General features: G+C 36.1%; 1 protein-coding gene across 1 annotated transcript in view; it reads right to left on the bottom strand.

Annotated features, from left to right (window-relative positions):
• LOC145674264 (putative serine protease K12H4.7) overlaps window positions 1-20,101 on the bottom strand; it is a 50,522-nt gene that overhangs the window by 18,604 nt on the left and 11,817 nt on the right. The window contains exons 3-5 of the mRNA XM_081744099.1: window positions 15,772-16,004; window positions 8,229-8,364; window positions 345-601 (exon numbers count right to left, since the gene is read on the bottom strand). Of these exons, the coding sequence (XP_081600225.1) occupies window positions 345-601; window positions 8,229-8,364; window positions 15,772-16,004 (626 nt within the window). The remainder of the gene's footprint in view (window positions 1-344; window positions 602-8,228; window positions 8,365-15,771; window positions 16,005-20,101) is intronic.

The following is a 20,101-nucleotide window of genomic DNA, read 5'->3' as shown; positions in this document are numbered from 1 at the left end:
AGCATTCTGCCTTGATGAAAATGTCTCTCCGTGCACAAATCCCCCACTACATGCTTGCGCAGAAGCAGCAACATGTAAACAATCAACATGGTGCTCATCCTTCAAATTTTGTTACCAAGATTTCTATTGATATTTAAATGAAATTTATAATTACTTATATGTAATTTGCAGTTTCCGTTACTGGGGATATTAAATCAATATGTGTGAAAGAAAGCATATTATCCTGTGAAGATGGCATTATAGATAATATGAACATATAATAGTATTCCAATGAGTTCAACGTCTGGTATAGAAACAATATACAACATAAAATGCACATATAATTATGCAAAATTATTTCTTACGATCTTTCCATGACAATAATTTAGATGTTGAGTTATAGTTATTGTAGAAAGTGTCAGCGCGGCGTATCTCTTCTTTATAGATTTCTGCATAGCGATCAATTTCAGCTCCAAGAATTTCATTAAGCATAACATTGCAGTAATCGTCGATTAAACCAAGAGTTGAATTATATTGCACAGCCCATCCAAATGCGAACGCAACAGTCATGAAGAAGTCAGATACTTCGGAGTCGTCTGTTACGTTCAACGGATATTGTAACCTAAAACAACAAAGTAAACTATTACGTAATTTAGCATTTAGAGAAAAGAACAGTCATTGTTAAAGATAGTGGTAACCATACTTGCTAACTTCCAATATGTAAATTCAAATTTAAAAAATTTTCCTATGCTTCAATATATTATGTATTATTGTTAAGTATTGTTAATGATCAATGAATACTGGATAAGGATCATTCACACGTACTTGTATTTTTTAATGAAATATATTTTCTTATCTGAAATGTTCGATAATAACCTCTGAGTAACATGTGACTGCTCTCGAATTTTCGGACTTGTAAACCAGCACAGACTTGATTTTATAATCTCCAGATGGATTTCCTTCTAACAACAATGCAAAATGGTCCTTGAAGGCTTTACATCCCAAAATACTTGAAGGCAATATTTTTCCACAGTTAGAATTATTTTACTTGGCATAAACTTCCAGAACAACTCCGTTTAATTAAGGTTCAACACTTCTTACAGTATATGAAAACATACTTGTCAATTACGATTCGAAATTTTGGTATAGATTTCTAAACAGAGATATCATCACCTGCCACAATCTCGTATGTTAGCTTGAGATTGAGGATTTCATGGAGCCTCCTAAAACGCTGCAACCAGCCAGTAGTTGCAACTTGTCCATGTCTCACTTACATGTACTATTGATGATGTAAAGGAACCTTAGTCTCCCTGTGTGCATGAGTTTTCTCGGGGTTCTCCCGTTTCCTCCCACTTTCTTCATTACACCATTTCATTCATTTCTCATCATCACCATCTTTTTTTAGCCTAGCCGGCATAGGCGTGGGATGTAAAACTCAAAGATTTCATTTTCATTTTCGTAGTCTTCCTCAATATGTATCTAGTGTTTGCTCGCTTTTAAGCGCAAGCTTACCAAAGATATTTTTATTTATTTTTATTACTATTATTCATAAAATTTGCATACACAATCTAAGTTTTATATTTAGATTTAATTAAATATATATATGTAATTAGTTTAGTTATTTTTATACATTAGATTCCAAGCTAATCATTCTGATATTATTTTATTTTCAATTTCATTAAGTTTAGTTGCAGAACAGAATACTGCTTTTAACTTTGTATATTTGCTGGAAAGTTCCATATGATTTTAGAAACTTCAAGGAGATAGAGGTTGGTGGGTATACGGACAAAATCTCGCGGCTGAAACATCGCCGCCCAAAATCTCGCCGGCCAAAACCTCGCGGGACAAAATCTCGCCGGGCCAAAACCTCGCGTGGCCAAAACCTCGCGGGACAAAATCTCGCCGGGCCAAAACCTCGCGTGGCCAAAACCTCGCCGCCCAAAACCTCGCGTGGCCATAACCTCGCCGCCCAAAACCTCGCGGGACAAAATCTCGCCGGGCCAAAACCTCGCCGCCCAAAATCTCGTCGTGCCAAAACCTCGCCGCGAATGAAATTTTTCTTTAAAATTTACCCAATGTGTTTCCTAATATGCAATTCCACATTACAAATAATAATAATAATAATAATAATAATAATAATAATAATAATAATAATAATAATAATAATAATAATAATAATAATAATAATAATAAAAATAATAATAATAATAATAATAAAAATAATAATATACAAAACATCGTGTGCGTGGGCTTTCTCGGGTTATTCCCGTTTCCTCCCACTTTCTTTATTCGATCATTTCCTTCATTCTGGTCATCTACGTCTCCTTTAACCTATAGGACATAATCAAGGGACGTCGTACAAACTCATATATTGTTTCATATTTTCATAAATATTATTAGATTTTTGTTAAAATTTTAAGTTTTTGGATGTTCCAAAGTTCACGAAACTAACCTCGTTAGTTGTCATTACTTTCCTTATGCAGACTTTCTTTCCCTATAACCAGTTTAAAAACATCCTGTCACCCTACCTTCACATTGAAATCCTCTAATACAGAAATAGAATTTTCATATGGTATCGCGGGACTTGGTCAAATACCCGTGATACTTCTTCTGAAACAGCGTCTTTTATACCGTCATCCTTATCATCTGTTGGAACATTTACATTTTGGTCAGGCGAGATTTTGGGTATGGCGATATTTTGGGGCGCGAGGTTTTGGCCCGGCGAGATTTTGGCCCGCGAGGTTTTGGGTGGCGAGCTTTTGGCCAGGCGAGGTTTTGGCCCGCGACGTTTTGGGAGGCGAGGTTTTGGCTAGGCGGGGTTTTGGCCCGGCGAGATTTTGTCCCGCGAGGTTTTGGGCGGCGAGGTTTTGGCCAGGCGAGGTTTCGGCCTGGCGAAATTTTGAGCCGCGAGGTTTTGGGAGGCGAGGTTTTGGCCAGGCGAGGTTTTGGTCAGCGAGGTTGTCGCCGCGAGGTTCTGGCCGCGAGGTTTTGTACCCAAACCGGTTGGTGACCTCTACAGCATCAAAGATTGCCAACTTATAGTATCTAGGAAATACTATAAACAAGAATCCTTTATTTTATTATAGCTATTATAGCAATATATTGTAAGAATAAGGAAATGAATACTAAGGATGGACAAAACAAAATTAGCTACAGAAAGTCGCTGAGCATTCTTTTGTTTAACACTACACACATAGATACGAATGTTCAAATATAATACGTGAGAAATTGTTTCACTGACCGCGATATTCACACTTTTAATGGAACCGCTACTTCTCCGGTGGAGTTGGTTCAACGGTTCTGGCTGCCCAATCAGTGAACCTTCACCAATTCAATTTTGAGGGTGTTCCAGGGTTAACAGAAGGTACTGGTATATGATATATATATTTTTAAAAATAAATTCTAACATATAAACAATTTATGGACAGATCCGATATAGTTATATTAGTATATAGAATCGCGATCCTTACCGTATATTCTTTATAGAATAGCTATTTTGGGAGTTTGCTATTCTTTATTTAATTTTAAAGTCAGTAGGTTGAGTCTGGCACTCCCGGCATGCATTGGAGTGTGGTGAAGAGTAGCAGAAGACAATTGTTAACCACTAACAAGTTATTTTGAATTTTTTTCTTTCTTTTTGACAATGACAACTCCATCTAAGTATTTAAATGTAAAATAGGATATTGAAATGTTGGTTTTCAATCTTTGCTATATGTCAATTGTAATTCATTAATCTGTATTATCATTAATTATAAATGTAAACAGAAAAGGATATTGGTCACTGAGAGAGGTTGTTTACATTTGAAAAAGAAACAGTAACCGCTACAGGGGTACACCAGCTAAGCCTCTCTCAAGCAACCCCTATTGTGTAATGCAAGTCCCGCTATCCTCTGACAAGAAACAAAAACTTTTGAAGCCCCGCGAAAGAGGCGAGTTTTTGTAAAAGCTAGCGTTAGTGTGTGTAACAAAAGCAAATGATAATAGAACATTCAGTTAGTTGAAGCTTCACCGTTCTGAAGATCAAAGATCGCCGTAACAAACTATAAGAGTGATAATTAAGGTGAATCTGCAATGAGCACTAACACTAAGAACATTGTTCTTGATTACTAATAATCTTCACAAACTTGTATGATAAAATGTAATTATTAAAGCTATAAAATATATTTCATTTAAAAGTTTCAAACTACATTTAGTTTTTTTTTTTTATGTAGTACTCAGCATGTTTATATTTGGTGATATTGAGTGATACCAGAAAATGCTAAAGAATATATTTACGAATTTAGTTATCCAAAGTGAAGAAACTATATTATTTTAATTGGTGCTATTCCAATAGAGTCAATCATCATCTTATGACATGGAAGATGTAGCAGTACTATTATAAATATGCTAAACAAGTTATACCAGAAAATTCATCATAAACATTTAAGAAGATAGTATATTAACCAACGGCTGATAGACTAAAGGAAGAAGGTTCCCTGATTATGTAAGGAAACTTCAAGTTTGTTGTGATGTGTAATTACAGTGACCGAGAAATGAAATATCTTGTTTAAACGGTTTAGTGACAGTGAACATTCGAATTTGAGTAGAATAGAGTAGATTTTGAGTTTATCGTCCCGTTCAGCAGCGAGGCTATATGAGACGTGGACTTACTGATTAACGTGGAATCCGAATCACATGAGCTCCCGCCGGGAATCGAACCCGGGTCTCCCGCGCCAAAGGCGCGTACGCTAACCGCTTAGCCACGGAGGAGCTCCATTCGAATTTGAGAGAGATATCTATACTATCTTATTATTTTTAAAGCTCACTTAAGACAGTTACCAAAGTAATATATATATATATATATATATATATATATATATATATATATATATATATATATATATATATAATATCTAGTGTGTGTATATATCTATATTGCGTGTTTTGTTGTGTCTTCATTAGTGAAATCATAAATAAATATGTGTGCATTTTCTAGTAAGTGTGCGGAGTTTTCATTGAATATGCCGCAGGGTAGGTACGAAATAACTTATTATATATTTTTTCTATACTTTTCAGGCATTCCAGGATTTGTGTCTGCCAGATTTAATTCATTCACTTAGATGATAAATTCGCATTTTCTTCTGACCGCAAGTCAGAACTTCAAACAGCATTACTGTCCCTAACGGGACAATGGAACTTTAATATAGAACTCATGTTACAGGAATGTAAATTCTAAAATTTATTTGTAATTTTGGCTCTACCGACGCGAAACTATTTTTTTTTTTAATTTTTGGCTAGTCTAAATTTTATTAATTATTTTCAACATTTACATATGATTTGCATATGTCTTACATTCCTGTAGTGAGAGGCTGAGATGGGTATTTGTAAGCACCTTCCCGCCTATCTCATGCTCTTTACATTGTATTGCAAGAAATTGTCACCTACATACCTACTTATTCGGTTGAAACTCACCAGGACTTTCATTCTTTCAACTATCGAAGACGCTTGGATTCCCCGGCTAGAACCATCTGAGATTTCTCCGGGCGTTTCCACGGATGAAATTCAAGCTTGATATTGTAGGCAATGGAAGCGTACATACCTATCGAGTGGAGTGTTGCCAATTGTAAAGAGAGTTCGCAAATTTGAAAACAATTAATCCATTGGCATGAAAGGAAATACGACATTGTTTTATATGTAATGTTTTACGTTAACAAAAATTTGGTATATCGAATAATTACTTCAAAATGCAATATATACATCAGAAGTTGTAAAAGTAGAAACATGCCATGTTTAAATATGTAAGTAATATATGATTACTTTTTAAAGAAATATATACGTTACATTGACGATTAACTAGTGTGTTTATTTTAGAACAAGCACACAGGTAGGTGGAGTGATCCATTAACCCAGCTCTCCCGCAGAGGAAATAATATGGTGGAAATGGTTCTTACTGTGAGTTGTGGTCGTAGTTTGGAACCCACGCTAATAGCTAGTTCCGTCCTTCTTAGCCTTGATGTTGTATAGGGACGCAAAATACATACAAAGGGACAATAGTCATTTAAAATAAGCATCAGAACTTACCTATGGATGACATGAAAGCAATATGAACATAGCAATTTACTTTTAAACTTGTGGAGAATAAGCTTCTTCAATCTTGTAACTTTCAACACTACTTGCGCCGAACGGTCCCGGGTTCGATTTCCAGTGAGAACACTCGGTCGAAAAGGTGTAAGAGTTTTTATTTCAGGCCAGCCACCTTGAGTGAAGTTTTCGTCATTCGCGAAAGGCAAATGGCTGGATAGTTTCTAATATACAAGTCCCGGACACTTTCCTTCCTTCCCTTTCCTCGGATAGTGTGATCTCTGAGAGACGTCATCCCTCACATATGACGAGTTCACATGGCCACAGATGCCGAAATTCCCGAAATTCCCGAAATCTAATTCCTCATCCTAATCCCCCGCACTTTCTGCCGTTTCGAGCGACACGCAAGTTTTCAAGTGATTACACGGTAAATTTCAACACATTTAATTTCAAGGATAAATGAAAATTTATACGAATTGAAGTGTTACAAGCATCTTAAACAGAATTTTATATTGTTTTATTACTATTATTATTAGTAGTAGTAGTACTAGTAGTAGCATTGTAAGTTGATCAAAGAAAATGAATTGGTGACCTTAATTTAACACTTCGCCATGGTATCCTTTAGATTAAATGAGTCATATAATTGATTAAAATAAATTACTACGAAAGAGAGATGAGAACGAGAGAGGAGACGGAAAGGATTCACCGTATTTGATTGTTACTGAAATGTAAAATTTATATGCTATAAACATTGGGATATTGTGGTCTACTTACCACACTTTGCACGTTGGCTAGGATAGATATAAGATAGATAGATCTAACGCAACCTAGTGAGCACATTAACGTTCGTAACTGGGATTGGATTTCACTGATACTTTGCTGATATATTAAGTGCCTTAACACCGCGAACCAGTTCGATGATGGGTGTCGTGGGTGTAAGGAGGAACTAACCCGATTACCATATGGACGTGGCAATGATCATGGAGCTAGAAAGATGGAACAAATGCCACTCGCAAGCTTTTGCACAACTGAACCCAAAGAAAATTGGGCCTAATCTCTGCAACATACGTAGTTTTGGAGATCTAGCATGAAACATATCAAAACATTTAAATTTTCCCGGGCTACGACCATCGCCACGCACGTGATTTCATTGCGTTTTTACCATGTCCTCACCTTTTTCTCCATGTAATATCAATCATATTTTTTGCTATAGTTTATTAACACACAGAATTACCTAAGCAGCAATTTTAACACTTTGCCCTCCTCAGATATTACGCCCCCAAAATGCCATCAAAATCACAAACTTCAACTTTCGGATCCCCATAAATTTATGGTGCCACCAGTATCACAGCTGTGGATATTTGTGCATACTCTTTATATACAATAGTATTCAGTACGAAACTTAAGAGCCCCCACTTTATGTCATTCCGAAATACAGCCCCTTTAGAAGTGTAATTTTCTGTAATTTTTCTGGTGATTTCATGTATTGGTTTGCAACCCTGAATATTTATTTAGAAGCAAGAATTTATCTCCGTGTACCTGAGTCTCTTGTTTTTGTTTGGTGCTCGTCTGATTAACCGTACATCTTGAGTAACCGTGGTTTTCGTAAACGTTTGCAAATGCAAAAATTGGCACTCCACCGATAACAAAGATGGCCGCTATTCAGGAACTCTTGTATTACATACGACAACATGAGTGATGTTATTGACTTTCTCATCACAAGGTTCGTCACACGCAAATTTTTATAATTTTGGGGGATGGTCGAGCAACTATTTTCACCATCTTTGAACTACTTCAGATAGATTGACCCTTGTTCAGAAATGTATAATAATTATATTAATTACGCATACGTGATTATAAATAAGGTGCGTTACTGCACCCTTGACTTATACTTGTAGTATGATGTGCTAATTTGTATCTCAGAGTTGATGTTTTATTAAACAACAACAGCAAAAACGCTTTAGTGGATATAGTTAGTAATAATAATTAGTTATAACTAGGGTGTAAGATTTATGCGAATCATAATTCCTACACTTAGAGAACGACAATGATTAAGGCAAAGTGTTTATGGTCTTAGCACATTTTGTTAACAATTAACAAGTAAAGCGTATTTAGTTGCCCAGCTTAATTAGAAACTAGTAATTTGAGGAGCTAAACTTATCCTAAGAAATATAAATGTATTTCAATACTCGAATAACTCTTGCACTATTCTCCTTCCTTCCTCATCTGCAAGTAAAACATGAATCCTCTCTGTAGCATTCTTAATAGCTGATACACATGATTCATTGTATACTGCCAAAGATTCTCCAACGACGACCAAAAATTCTGAAACAAAATTACAAAATGTTACTTAAAAATCGTCACGATAAAATACTGTAATATTCTAGTTCGCTCCAACCATGCTATTTCAATTTCATTCTTTAAAAAAATAAATTGTAGAGTTATAGAGAAATAATATCAAAATTTTGAACAGTCCAATACAGAAATAACTAAGAAACAGAGATAATTATTTATTTCAGACTTTCTAATTCGAATAATCAGTAAAATATAAACTCCGATAATCAACAAAATGTACCACGCGCTGGAAGTTTCAATTTCATTCTTTAAGACGTCAGTGGGAGAAGAAATTTTCCTACTTTGTAACAACTTTGCAAAAAAAAAAAAAAAAAAAAAAAAAAAGATTCAGAAATTCGCTTTCGTTCAAGAGATATCATGAGGAGTAACATAGGGTAGAGTAAGCAACGTACGCACGGACGGGCAGATGGACGGATGCACTAATTTTACAATATTGAAAGCCCATTTGTGGGATTCTAATATGTAATGCAATGCCATTAGAATCATGCAAATGCGATATAAATAAAGCGAATAAGTATTCTTTATTTTCTGCTTAAAAAAGAAAATTTCATGTGTCATGAGCTATCAGAGTAAAAACATGACAAAGAGTGCAAAATAAGGAAGATAGAAAGAATAATACAAATGAACTGTGTATAGACAGAAGAGAATATATATATATATATATATATATATATATATATATATATATATATATATATATATATATATATATATATATATGATTTGTAATGCAGTCTACAATCCTAGGCCCATATCGCTTTATTTATCCGAAATCTTTAAAGCTTTACGTGTTCTCTCTCTCTAAGTACCCTAACAGCAAGGCCTATTATGATAATTTAATCTTCCTCTGTAAGTTGCTGGAATCTTCTCCAAAACCCACCTGTTCTAATGTATATATTAGTAGTGACACGTATAAATTCAGGTGTGTAAGCAGGCTTGAGCCAGGGTTCCCCTAATTGACCGCAAAAACATTAAGTTAAATAGTTAAATTCCACTGTAGGCCCTAGGACTACGACTGTTAAAGTACAAAGAATGAGTAACCACCCCTAAATATTTCACAACAGCTAATTAAAGCGGTTTGTGTTTAGGTGTCTAGGTTGCACTTATAACTCGGATTCTTATTTCTCTTTTCTCTATTGCTACAGTCGATGCTATATTTCTCCGGCAAGGTCTCGTGCCCCATGAACTGCTTTTATGATGACAATCAACAATATGTGATGTTGTCACCTTCGGAAAACATGTTAAATGTCTGAAGAGAACCATCAAACCACGTAAATATTATTTTGTATGAAAACTCCATTAACGCACGGTATTTCGATAAAATTCAGCTTTCATATCCTGATATGCCACCAACTATGCAACCTGTGCCCAACGGAGTTCGACTGCCTGTCCCAATCCCACTCTTGTCTTGTACATAAATCACGAAGATGACAGTGAATCTAGTGCTGCTTCATCACCTTCGAAACCAAGTACATCGAAGCATCGTTATTTCCAGTGTAACGATTATCATTAAAATCGCACAGTGTGAGCTGAATGGTGTGGTAAAATATCTACAACTCCTTAAAATTATGTAGAACTGTTGGCATCTAGACTAACACAATGGAGCAGACGATAAGTGCGGCTGTGTTCCGCCCCTGAAAGTAGAATGATCGTTAGACTATATCCCCTGAAAGTTATGTGCTCTGGTCGTACACGCCAAAATGTGATACACTGGAACCTCTTTTCACACGAAGACAAATATTGCAAACTCAAGATGATAACAGTCGGTGATGATTGGGATCTCTAGTACGTCATTGCGTGCGAATCGATGTCAAATTTAACACGATACGATACACGATCATAAGTTCCAAAATAACACGTTTACCCCGAGGAGAAAAAGGACACCCTGAAACCACAATGCAAAAATGACTTTCTATGATCATTATTGTTGTTATTAGTTTATTATTATTATTATTATTATTATTATTATTATTATTATTATTATTATTATTATTATTATTATTATTATTATTATTTCTTTGTCGTCTTCTTCGTCTTATTGGCGAACTAATGTTCATGTTGGTTGAGGCGCCAAGCCAGCGACTCAAATGTCCCGACTTCGAATCCTGGCTGGGGTGTGGTTGTGGATTTTAAAACCTTTATAGCAGTGCTACAGGACACTCAAGACGGGCCGAAGTCCTTCGGTACGAGCCCAAAAATATACACTCTTTCTTGTCTTATTCTCATTATTATTATTATTATTATTATTATTATTATTATTATTATTATTATTATTATTATTATTTTACTCATCATACTGCTCATATTAATAATGCTAATCATACTACTACTACTACTACTAATAATAATAATAATAATAATAATAATAAACTAATAACAATAATAATAATCATAGACATTAATTTTTGCGTTGTGGTTTCAGCGTGTCCCTTTTCTCCACGCGGTAAACGTGTTAGTATTACAATATTGATGTTAGTTTTACTTCATTCGAATAACAAAGGACTATTCTTACAGATCACGTATTACACTTACCAGTTTACTTCATATGCGGGAAGTAACGGAGGGATTTCGTTTGAAAAATCCAAAAAAATTCCCTTCTTCCAAATAGTTTTCTTATATACTAGTCCAGAAAAATCATAACAAGCTCAAATTTTGCATATACTTTAGAAAACTTATATATAACCACATACTAAAAGTCCTGAAATATCTGATGACGGGTTTGGACACCATATTGGAAAATGGTCGCCGAAAATTGGTTTTAAATGGTATAACTGTTTCTGACTTTAATAGCTATAACTTACATAGTATTTGCATTATTGATGTTATTTTCACTTCATTCGAATGACAAAGGGCTACACTTAAAGACCAAGAATTACACTTACCAGTTTACTCGACACGCGGGAAGTAACTGAGGGGTTTCTTTTTAAAAACCACCAACATTTCCCTTCTGAACATCAGTTTTCTTATACATTAACTCAGAAAAAAAAATAACAGGGTAAAATTAGCACATACCTTTGATAAGGTGTGTATAACATCATACTTAAGTCATGAAATACCCGGTAACGAGTTTGTCCGCCAGATTGGAAAATGGCCGCCAAATAGTGGTTTTAAATGTAATAACAGGTTCTCACTTTAATAGGTACAACTCACATTGTATTTGCACTATTGATGTTAGTTTTATTTCATTCGAATAACAAAGAATTACGGTTACAGAAACTTAAGTCTACTACACACATGAGGGAATTTACGGAGGATTTTTTTTAATCCCTAAACTTTTCTTCTTCAGATTCCTTTTTCTTAATCAGTTAACAATCTCGTCCTCTGACAGTAGCAATTAATCTTACATTAAATACACCATAATACGCACAATATAACATCCAAGTTTCATTCAAATCATAGTGATAGAATCGGAATAACAAATAAAAATTCGTTAACAAATAAAACTACTCCTTGACTACGCATAAAGCGAATAAGGCATTCTGTCAAGCTACATTCCCCAACTGTTATGTTTACTTCTTCAATGCTAGTTGTCACATCTTCAGAGAAGTTCTTTGTGAATCTGAAGAACAAATATAGATTTATTGGAATACTTTCTAATCATCCCACGTCTGCTAACACCAGTGTTCTTCAAGTCTCTGTACATGCACATACCCAGATTTGCATACAACAATAGAACTCTCTCTCAAACTGTCACATCCAGTATCAACTATTGGGGAATATATTGATCTGCCTGTACTTTTGGCTTGATTAGCAAGTGAGGAAATATAAAAGTAACCATGAAACTTCTGTCGCATTTTGTGGAAGTCTGTGTTCAATTGGCCCTCACACCGAGAGTTGAACGCGAATGGAGATAAGGCGAAGGTCAGTTGTTGATGTGGGTATACCCAATATACTACCAGGTTGTGAAAGTTCAGTTACATGATGAACTTGCGTAAGGACAGAATGAACATGAGACCTCCACAGACCATCATAAGAGCGTGTATGTTCTTCGAGTTGAAACTGGGGTCAAATATCGCTGCAGCGGGGCGGAAGATATCCTAGCCTCTGGTGAGTGTGTCGTGACTACGCGGACAGTACAGCGGTGGTTTATTGAATTTAAGGACGATGACGAAACATTCGAAGACGCACAATGTGACGGAAGAACAATACGTGTACAAATGATCTTCAGGCAGCAATTGAGTCGAACAGTGGCCAAATATGTGAGGAACTGGGACTACAATTCAGTGTGAGTGAAGAAACCATTCGGCGCAACCGCTATCAACATGAGATGCACTACAAGTTGAGTATACGGCATCCACCTGATCTGCGTTGCTGCAGCGGGGCGCAAGATATCCCAGGCCTTTGGTGGTTGTGTCGTGACTATGCAAACACTGTAGCGGTGGTTTAACAAGTTTAAGGACGGTGACGAAACACTCAAAGACGCAACACGTGACGGAAGAACAACACGCATACAAAATGATCTTCATGCAGCAATTGAGGCGAACAGTGGCCAGATGTGTGAGGAATTGGGACTAGCATTCAGTGTGAGTGGAGAAACCATTCGCCAGCACCTCCATCAACTTCGAAAGCACTACAAGTTGAGTCGATGGGTCCCACATGATTTGACTCCGGGCCAGAAGGCAACGCGAACAGACACTTGTGTTTCTTTGCTGTCTCGCCTAAGGAAGGAGCCATTTCTGGACAGGTGTTGACATGTGATGAGAAGTGGGTTCTATACGAAGCTCCACGGCACCGTCATCATTAGCATCCCATGAACCGGTTCCAAAACAAACGAAGCCAAGACTGCATCAGAAGAAGGTCTGCCTGTGTGTTTGGTGGACTGTTCGCGGCATCGTGGATCGGGAACTACTACCAGCTAGTCAGAACATCAATGCAACAGTGTACTGTCAGCAGTTGAACCGTGTTCAAGAAACTCAAAACTCTGGAGCCATCACTTGTGAATCGCAAAGGGGTCCTCCTGTCACAGGGCAACGCTAAATCCCATGTGACTAGGATGACGCGGGACACCATTCTACGCCTTAGATGAGAAACACTATTGCATCCGCCATACTCTCTGGACATTGCACCGCACGATTATCACTTATTCCAATCCTTGGACAATCACCTTAGAGGACGCCAGTTCAAATCCGAAGTAGAGGTGCAAAATGCACTTGATAACTTCTTCGCTTCACGTCCCACCGAGTTCTATCCAAATGATGGAATCCATGGCATTCATAACGTGGGCAAAGGTCGTTAATGCTGATGAGGGCTATTTTTGATCTTCCAGCTACGTCTTAGCTAACATATCGATGTTCGAAGGTATTGGGTGAAAAAGGACAGAACTTTCTTGGTTACTTTTATATTTCCTCACTTGCTAATGAAGCCAAAAGTACAAGCAGATCCATATCTTCCCCAATAATTGATACTGAAAGTGGCTGTTTGAGAGAGTTCTATTGCTGTACGCAAATCTGGGTATGTGCATCAACAGAGGCTTTAAGAACCCTGGTGCCAGCAGACGTGGGATGGTTAGAAAGTATTCCAATAAATCTAGATTTGCTCTTCAGATTCACAAAGAACTTCTCTGGAGATGTGACAACTAGCGTTGAATAATTAAACGTAACAGTTTGGGGATGTAGCTTGACAGAATGCCTTATTCACTCTATGTGTAATCAAGGATTAGTACTTAACGAAGTTTTATTTGGTATTCCGATTCTATCACTATGATTTGAATGAAACTGGGGTGTTATATTGTGTGCATTATGGTGTATTTAATGTAAGATTAATTGCTTCTCGCAGAGGACGAGATTGTTAAGTGATTAAGAAAAAAAGAGTCTGAAGAAGAAAAGTTTAGGGATTCAAAAAAAATCCTCCGCAACTTCCCTCATGTGTGTAAAAGGCTGGTAAGTGTCTGTAACCGTAGTCCTTTGTTATTCAAACGAACTAAAAATAACATCAATAGTGTAAATACAATGTGAGTTTTAGTTATTTAAGTGAGAACCTGTTATTACCTTTAAAAATCCCTATAAAGCGGTCACTTTCCAATATGGTGTCCAAACCCGTCATCAGATACTTCAGGACTTTTAGTATGTGGTTATATACACGTTCTCTCGGGTATATACAAAATTTCAGCTTGTTATGATTTTTTCTTGGCTAGTATATAAGAAAACTATTTGGAAAAATGGAAATTTTAGGGACTTTTAGAAGGAAATCCCTCCGTTACTTCCCGCATATGAAGTAAACTTGTGAGTGTAATACGTGATCTGTAAGATAGGTCCTTTGTTATTCAAATGAAGTAAAAATAACATCAATCGTGTAAATACAGCATTGGTTATAGCTATTAAAGTGAGAATCAGTCATTACGTTGAAAAAACACACTTTGTCGGTCATTTTCCAATATGACGGCCAAACCCCTCACGAGATATTTAAGGAGTTTTAGTATGTTGTTATACACACCTTTCCAAAGGTATGTGCAAAATTTCAGCTTGTTATGTTTTTTTTTATGGGTTAATGTATAAGAAAACTAGTAGGAAGAAGGGAAATTTTGTGGAATTTTTTAAAGAAATCCCTCCGCTACTTCCCGCATGTGGAGTAAATTGGTAAGTGTAATACGTGGTCTATAATCGTGGTCCTTCGTTATTCGAATGAAGTAAAAATAACATCAATAGTGGAAACACAGCGTGAGTTATGGCTATTAAAGTGAGAACAGTCATTACGGTGAAAAAACACACTTTGTCGGTCATTTTCCAATATGGCGGCCAAAGCCGTCACTGGATATTTTCGGACTTTTAGAATGTTTTTGTATACACCTTCTGAAAGGTATGTACAAAATTTCAGCTTGTTATGATTTTTTTGAGGGGGTATAGCCCTCATTTTGTCTAATTTGACTGGACAATACATGTTCAACTTGTTTTTCATTTCTCATTAGCGTCAGTTGGAAGGCCCCTGTATGCATTGTGGACAAAGTACTGCGTTCGAGTGCAAGCACTTATCTGATATCTCCTGTATTGGGTACATCCGTACTACTCCTTGTTAAAGTTTCTAAGTAGAGTTTTCTCTTTTTACAGATTACTCTTGTTTTTTTTTTTGATTTATAACAAAACAATCGTTACGTTATCGAATCATTGTATCGCCTTCATCGCGCAATACATGACTTTCTGTTGGCGTGGGAGACCCGGGTTCGATTCCCGGCGGTAGCTCATGTAATTCGGGTTCCACATTAATCAGTAGGTCCCGTCGCATATAGCCCCGCTGCTGAAAGGGTCGTTAAACTCGCAAACAACTCAACTCAGCATGTCTTTCTGTGTACAGATTAAAAAGTGGAATATGACCATTTATCTTACTAAATAAAATTACATACAAACTGAAGAAACACATAGCAAAACACTTAGACAAGCTTACCTTCAAAGTTTGCTTTGGCCAATAGTGGTCCGCTTGATGACACTGCTCCATGTATTAAGTGTGGGTACTTCATTCTTGCCCATGCAGCTAATGAACCTGAATAAGAACCTCCGAAAACTATCCATTTGGCATCTGTGAGATTACGTTGCTTTGTCATTTCTTCAATAAATGTCGCAACGTCAGCTAATGCTTGTTCACTGTTAAGATACACTAAATTCTCCACACTTGGAATTCTGTTGAATAAAAAAAAAGTGTCAATTGTTAAATTAATACATCGTTCGCACTGGAAATACCATGAAAATTTCAATGTCTCCCGTACACCACATTCCCTTGTCTTTTCACTCTGAATAAAATTGTGTGCAGATATTGGATATAAAAAATGCATAAGATATTTCACGTAGTGAAATACAAGGATCCGTGACTTTCAGTGTTGGCCTTGGGCACAAAGCATGAAAAATTGAGAATCTGTGTTCTACTCTGCAGTTGGTTAATTTGAATTTCTTACATTGCTGTGCGATTAAAAGTGTAGTACAGTAAATACCAGAGTTTTAAACGCCAGATTTTTGAGAGATATTTTTTTTTATCCAAAAATGCATAAAATACATCTAAATTTGCAAATATTCAATTTTCAAAACAGTGAAAATAAAAGCACTCAAAATTATCTTTCTTGTGTGCGCGCATTGAATAGAAAATATGACTAATTTATGTGTTATTATCATTACTATATTTTTACTATTTTATTTTTATTAATTATTGTTATTAACATTGTTCAGGATTAATTCTGGACCAGAAAATTACAAAGGTGCATGGATCGTTTCGTAAGGAAATGCACGCATCACAGTTACATGATTCTTCTTCTAACGACAGTTATGAGAATCTTAAATGATTCAAACGCAAGACTTTCTGCATGGACATCTGTTTGGTAAAGAGCAAAACAATATGATTCACCTTTGAGAAGGGAGAGACAGACCTTGTGCAGCATCTTAAGAAGATAATTAGAAGTGCTGTTATTCGTAAAATTCTGGAGCCTTGTCTAGTATTTTAGCTTAGATATGTCAATATATACCGGGTGATTCAATAAGAACGTACGAGGCCTATATCGCAGCTAATACTGCACGTAGAGCCTTCAAACAAAAAATTGCGTTACCAAACCGTATGTGTAGAATGCAATAAAAATAGTAGCGAGACCATTGGCGTCTCGTGAAGACCTCCAACGGGAGGCAACTTCAAAATTTGCAATGAAAAGTGGTATAACTGTTGGAATCGTTCGAAAGGACATTAAATGTCATGCAACTTTTAGGTCACATCCTTTCCCATTTAGACGCTAGAGGCGTTGTTGCAGACTTGTATCTGACTACCCGTAGCAGGCTTTTTATCTCAGGTAATAATGCACATAGGGCCGTCAAACAAACAATTGAACTACCAAATCGTATGTTTAAATTGCAATAAAAATAGTAGCGACAACAGTGACGTATCGTGAATATCTCCAACGGGGGTCATCTGCAAAATTTGACATACAAACAGGGGTTGGTTGTGCCTCCATTGAAACAAGCGTATAATGGGAGAAACGTCGAAAGGAAACACCCTCGCACTATCTGACTTTCACCTAGTAATGCGACCGTGTTGCTGCCAACGAGGAAGAAATATGGCAAGCTGTTTCCATATTCTTAATGTATCAGTCTTTGCATAAATTTCGTGCATTTCTTTTAAACATTTCCTAAATTTGGCCAGATGGGCCCTTTGATCACATATGCTGGCGTTTGTTCAGCCTATGACCTCGCACCTTCTTAAAACCAAATTCCAGAGAATTTCAAATTTAATTTCCTTTTTTACCTATCTAAAAAGTTATATTTTGTATCCCAAGAAAGCGCTCATTTAAATAACATAGAAAATTCTTCATCCCCCTCTTTGCACCCCTTAAAAACTAAAAATATTCACTTTTGGCAATTTTCCTGTGGTTTACTCCTGGAAGGTTACAATTATTCCCAAATATCATCATTCTAGTCATGCCAGAAGTTCCTAAACAATTTGAGATGCAGAAGATGTCCCACAGAAAATAACACAGGAAATATTTTTCAGTTTCTCATAAAATAAATCAAAAGTTGGAATTTTTTGATTTCGTGATTTGCTTTGGTAACGCCAAGAAAAAAGTACAAGCATACCGAATTTCAAGTTTTTGTTCCAATTCTAAGTACCTAAGGTATGAGATTATATGTCCTAAAAATCTTGTTTAAATCACATGGAGACATTTTCGACTTCCCACCATGCAAAATTAAAATGAAAAATGTACACCTTTGGCAATTTTTTTTGGGGTTAGTCCGAGAAAGCTACAATAATGCCAAATTTCAACTTTCCACGTCAACTAAAAGTACCCGTTATTTTATGTCAGTTCATCTAGTTTTATACTTAGTTAGAACTAGCGTTTGGCTAGCTGGGGGATACCCACAAATTTGCTTGGCCTACGGACTCCCATTATCTTGTCAGCCTTTGCACCAAAAGTGAAATTTGTGTATTTGCTCTTAATATTTCCTGAATTCGGTCAGCTGGGGTCTTTGCCCCAAACCCCCGCGTTTGCTCCCTAGAGGCATATTGTCCCTGTTCAAATACATTATGGGCCCCAATACATTGCACATTTGAAAAGTTTGTTTTATGTTGAAGATAGTGAACTATAAACCATGACTTTCGAATGAACAGTGTTGATGCAATAGCTATTTCACTGCGAGTCCATGATTTTATTTATACTAACAGGGTTAATGGGCGCCTGGAACTTAATTCCTTGTCCATTGCACCTAATTTTTTAAGCATGAACATCTCTTTGGTATGTTCATCAAATGGACTAGGTTTGATTGGGATGTCCAGATGACACGTTCATGTCCGTTCCTTGTAAGTAAGAACAGAAAAAGAGCAAACATAAGTTAAAATAAATGCTAATAATTGCAATTAATACTAGAGAAGGAGAGCTTAGAAAATGTTTCACTTTCACACACAAAAAAAATAATAATAAAGAAAATAACCGGAAATTTATATAACATAAAAACAACAAACGGGCAAACAAATGTTATAGTAAAGAAGATAAAACAAATAGTATAGTATAATGACAATATAATATAAAACAAATAGTATAATAAATGAGAAATTGAAATAAATAAGTGAAAAATAACAAAAGCTATGGCAAATTAAATTAGACAAGAAAGAATAGCAAATGAAAGTAAATAAGAACAGAAAAATAATAATCAAAAACTAAATAATTAATAACAGAAGATAGACTAATCACAAATTAAAATAAATAAAGAATAAAATAAGATGCACATGAGAGAATTTAGTTAGGAAGTTTAAAAATCGAATAAAAATATGCGCGCTTCAGAGCATAAACAAACATTGTGATTCGTGAAGCACAGCATTAGCTCCATAATAAAAGGCGGTTCTAAGAAGAACCTTGTCATCTTATTATTTTCCGAGCGAATAGCACGTTGTTATAATGGAACTTCATACTTCTGTACATCCTCAATCCACGTTGCACATTTCATAGCTCACTATACCAGCACTTGAAAAAAACTAACATTTTGCATTCTCAAGCATTTTGTAAAGTCTCCGCCATTTCCTAGTTTCTCCAGAACTAATTGCAATCGTCCGTCCAGACGGATGTAATTGGATTTTCTACACTCCGGATTATGTATGTTTTTATTCTTACTTAGTTCACATTTGCCCTGTTCTAGCTCCCCTTACAGTGAAAACAGTTTTAGGGTGAATCACGTGATTGACGGTGGATCGTGTGAAAATGCCCCACATCTGCATAATGATTAATCCGATAAACATTACCGTGTGAAATTGCTCGATAATTAGCACCGTGTGAAAATACACGGAATCACATTACATATATCTGAAATGTACTTTCTTGTCACTAGCAGATGGCGGGAAAGAAGCAATATAATAAAAAGAATCTTCAGAAAGAAAGGAGAGCTGAACGTCGAAGATATGAGATACTGAAGCAAAAAAGGTGCAAAGTGTCCTTCCTTCGCTGCAGATTTGAAAGAGGTATATAGAATGAAATACCAAAGAAGATGGAAGAAAGGGCAGATTAAGCTCACCAAAAATGTCAGAAAGGAAAAGCCTAATAAGGAAAAAAAACAATGGTGTCAAAACACAGCAAAAATGAGACAAAGGCGAAGAGTAGCAAGTAATACGAATATTTCTTGTGATATTACCCCACCAAACAGTGCTTTAGAACGCGAGAGTATTCTACATTCCCCAAAATTGCGGCAGAAATTATAAAGACAACAGAATGGGAGAAAATGAAAGTAAGAAGAGAAAAAGTCGTGATTTGAGACTA

This window comes from Thermobia domestica, chromosome 17 (assembly GCF_964235325.1).
Source record: "Thermobia domestica chromosome 17, izTheDome1.hap1.1, whole genome shotgun sequence".
Classification (NCBI taxonomy): Eukaryota; Metazoa; Arthropoda; class Insecta; order Zygentoma; family Lepismatidae; genus Thermobia; species Thermobia domestica.
This window is presented reverse-complemented; position numbering and strand designations above follow the sequence as displayed.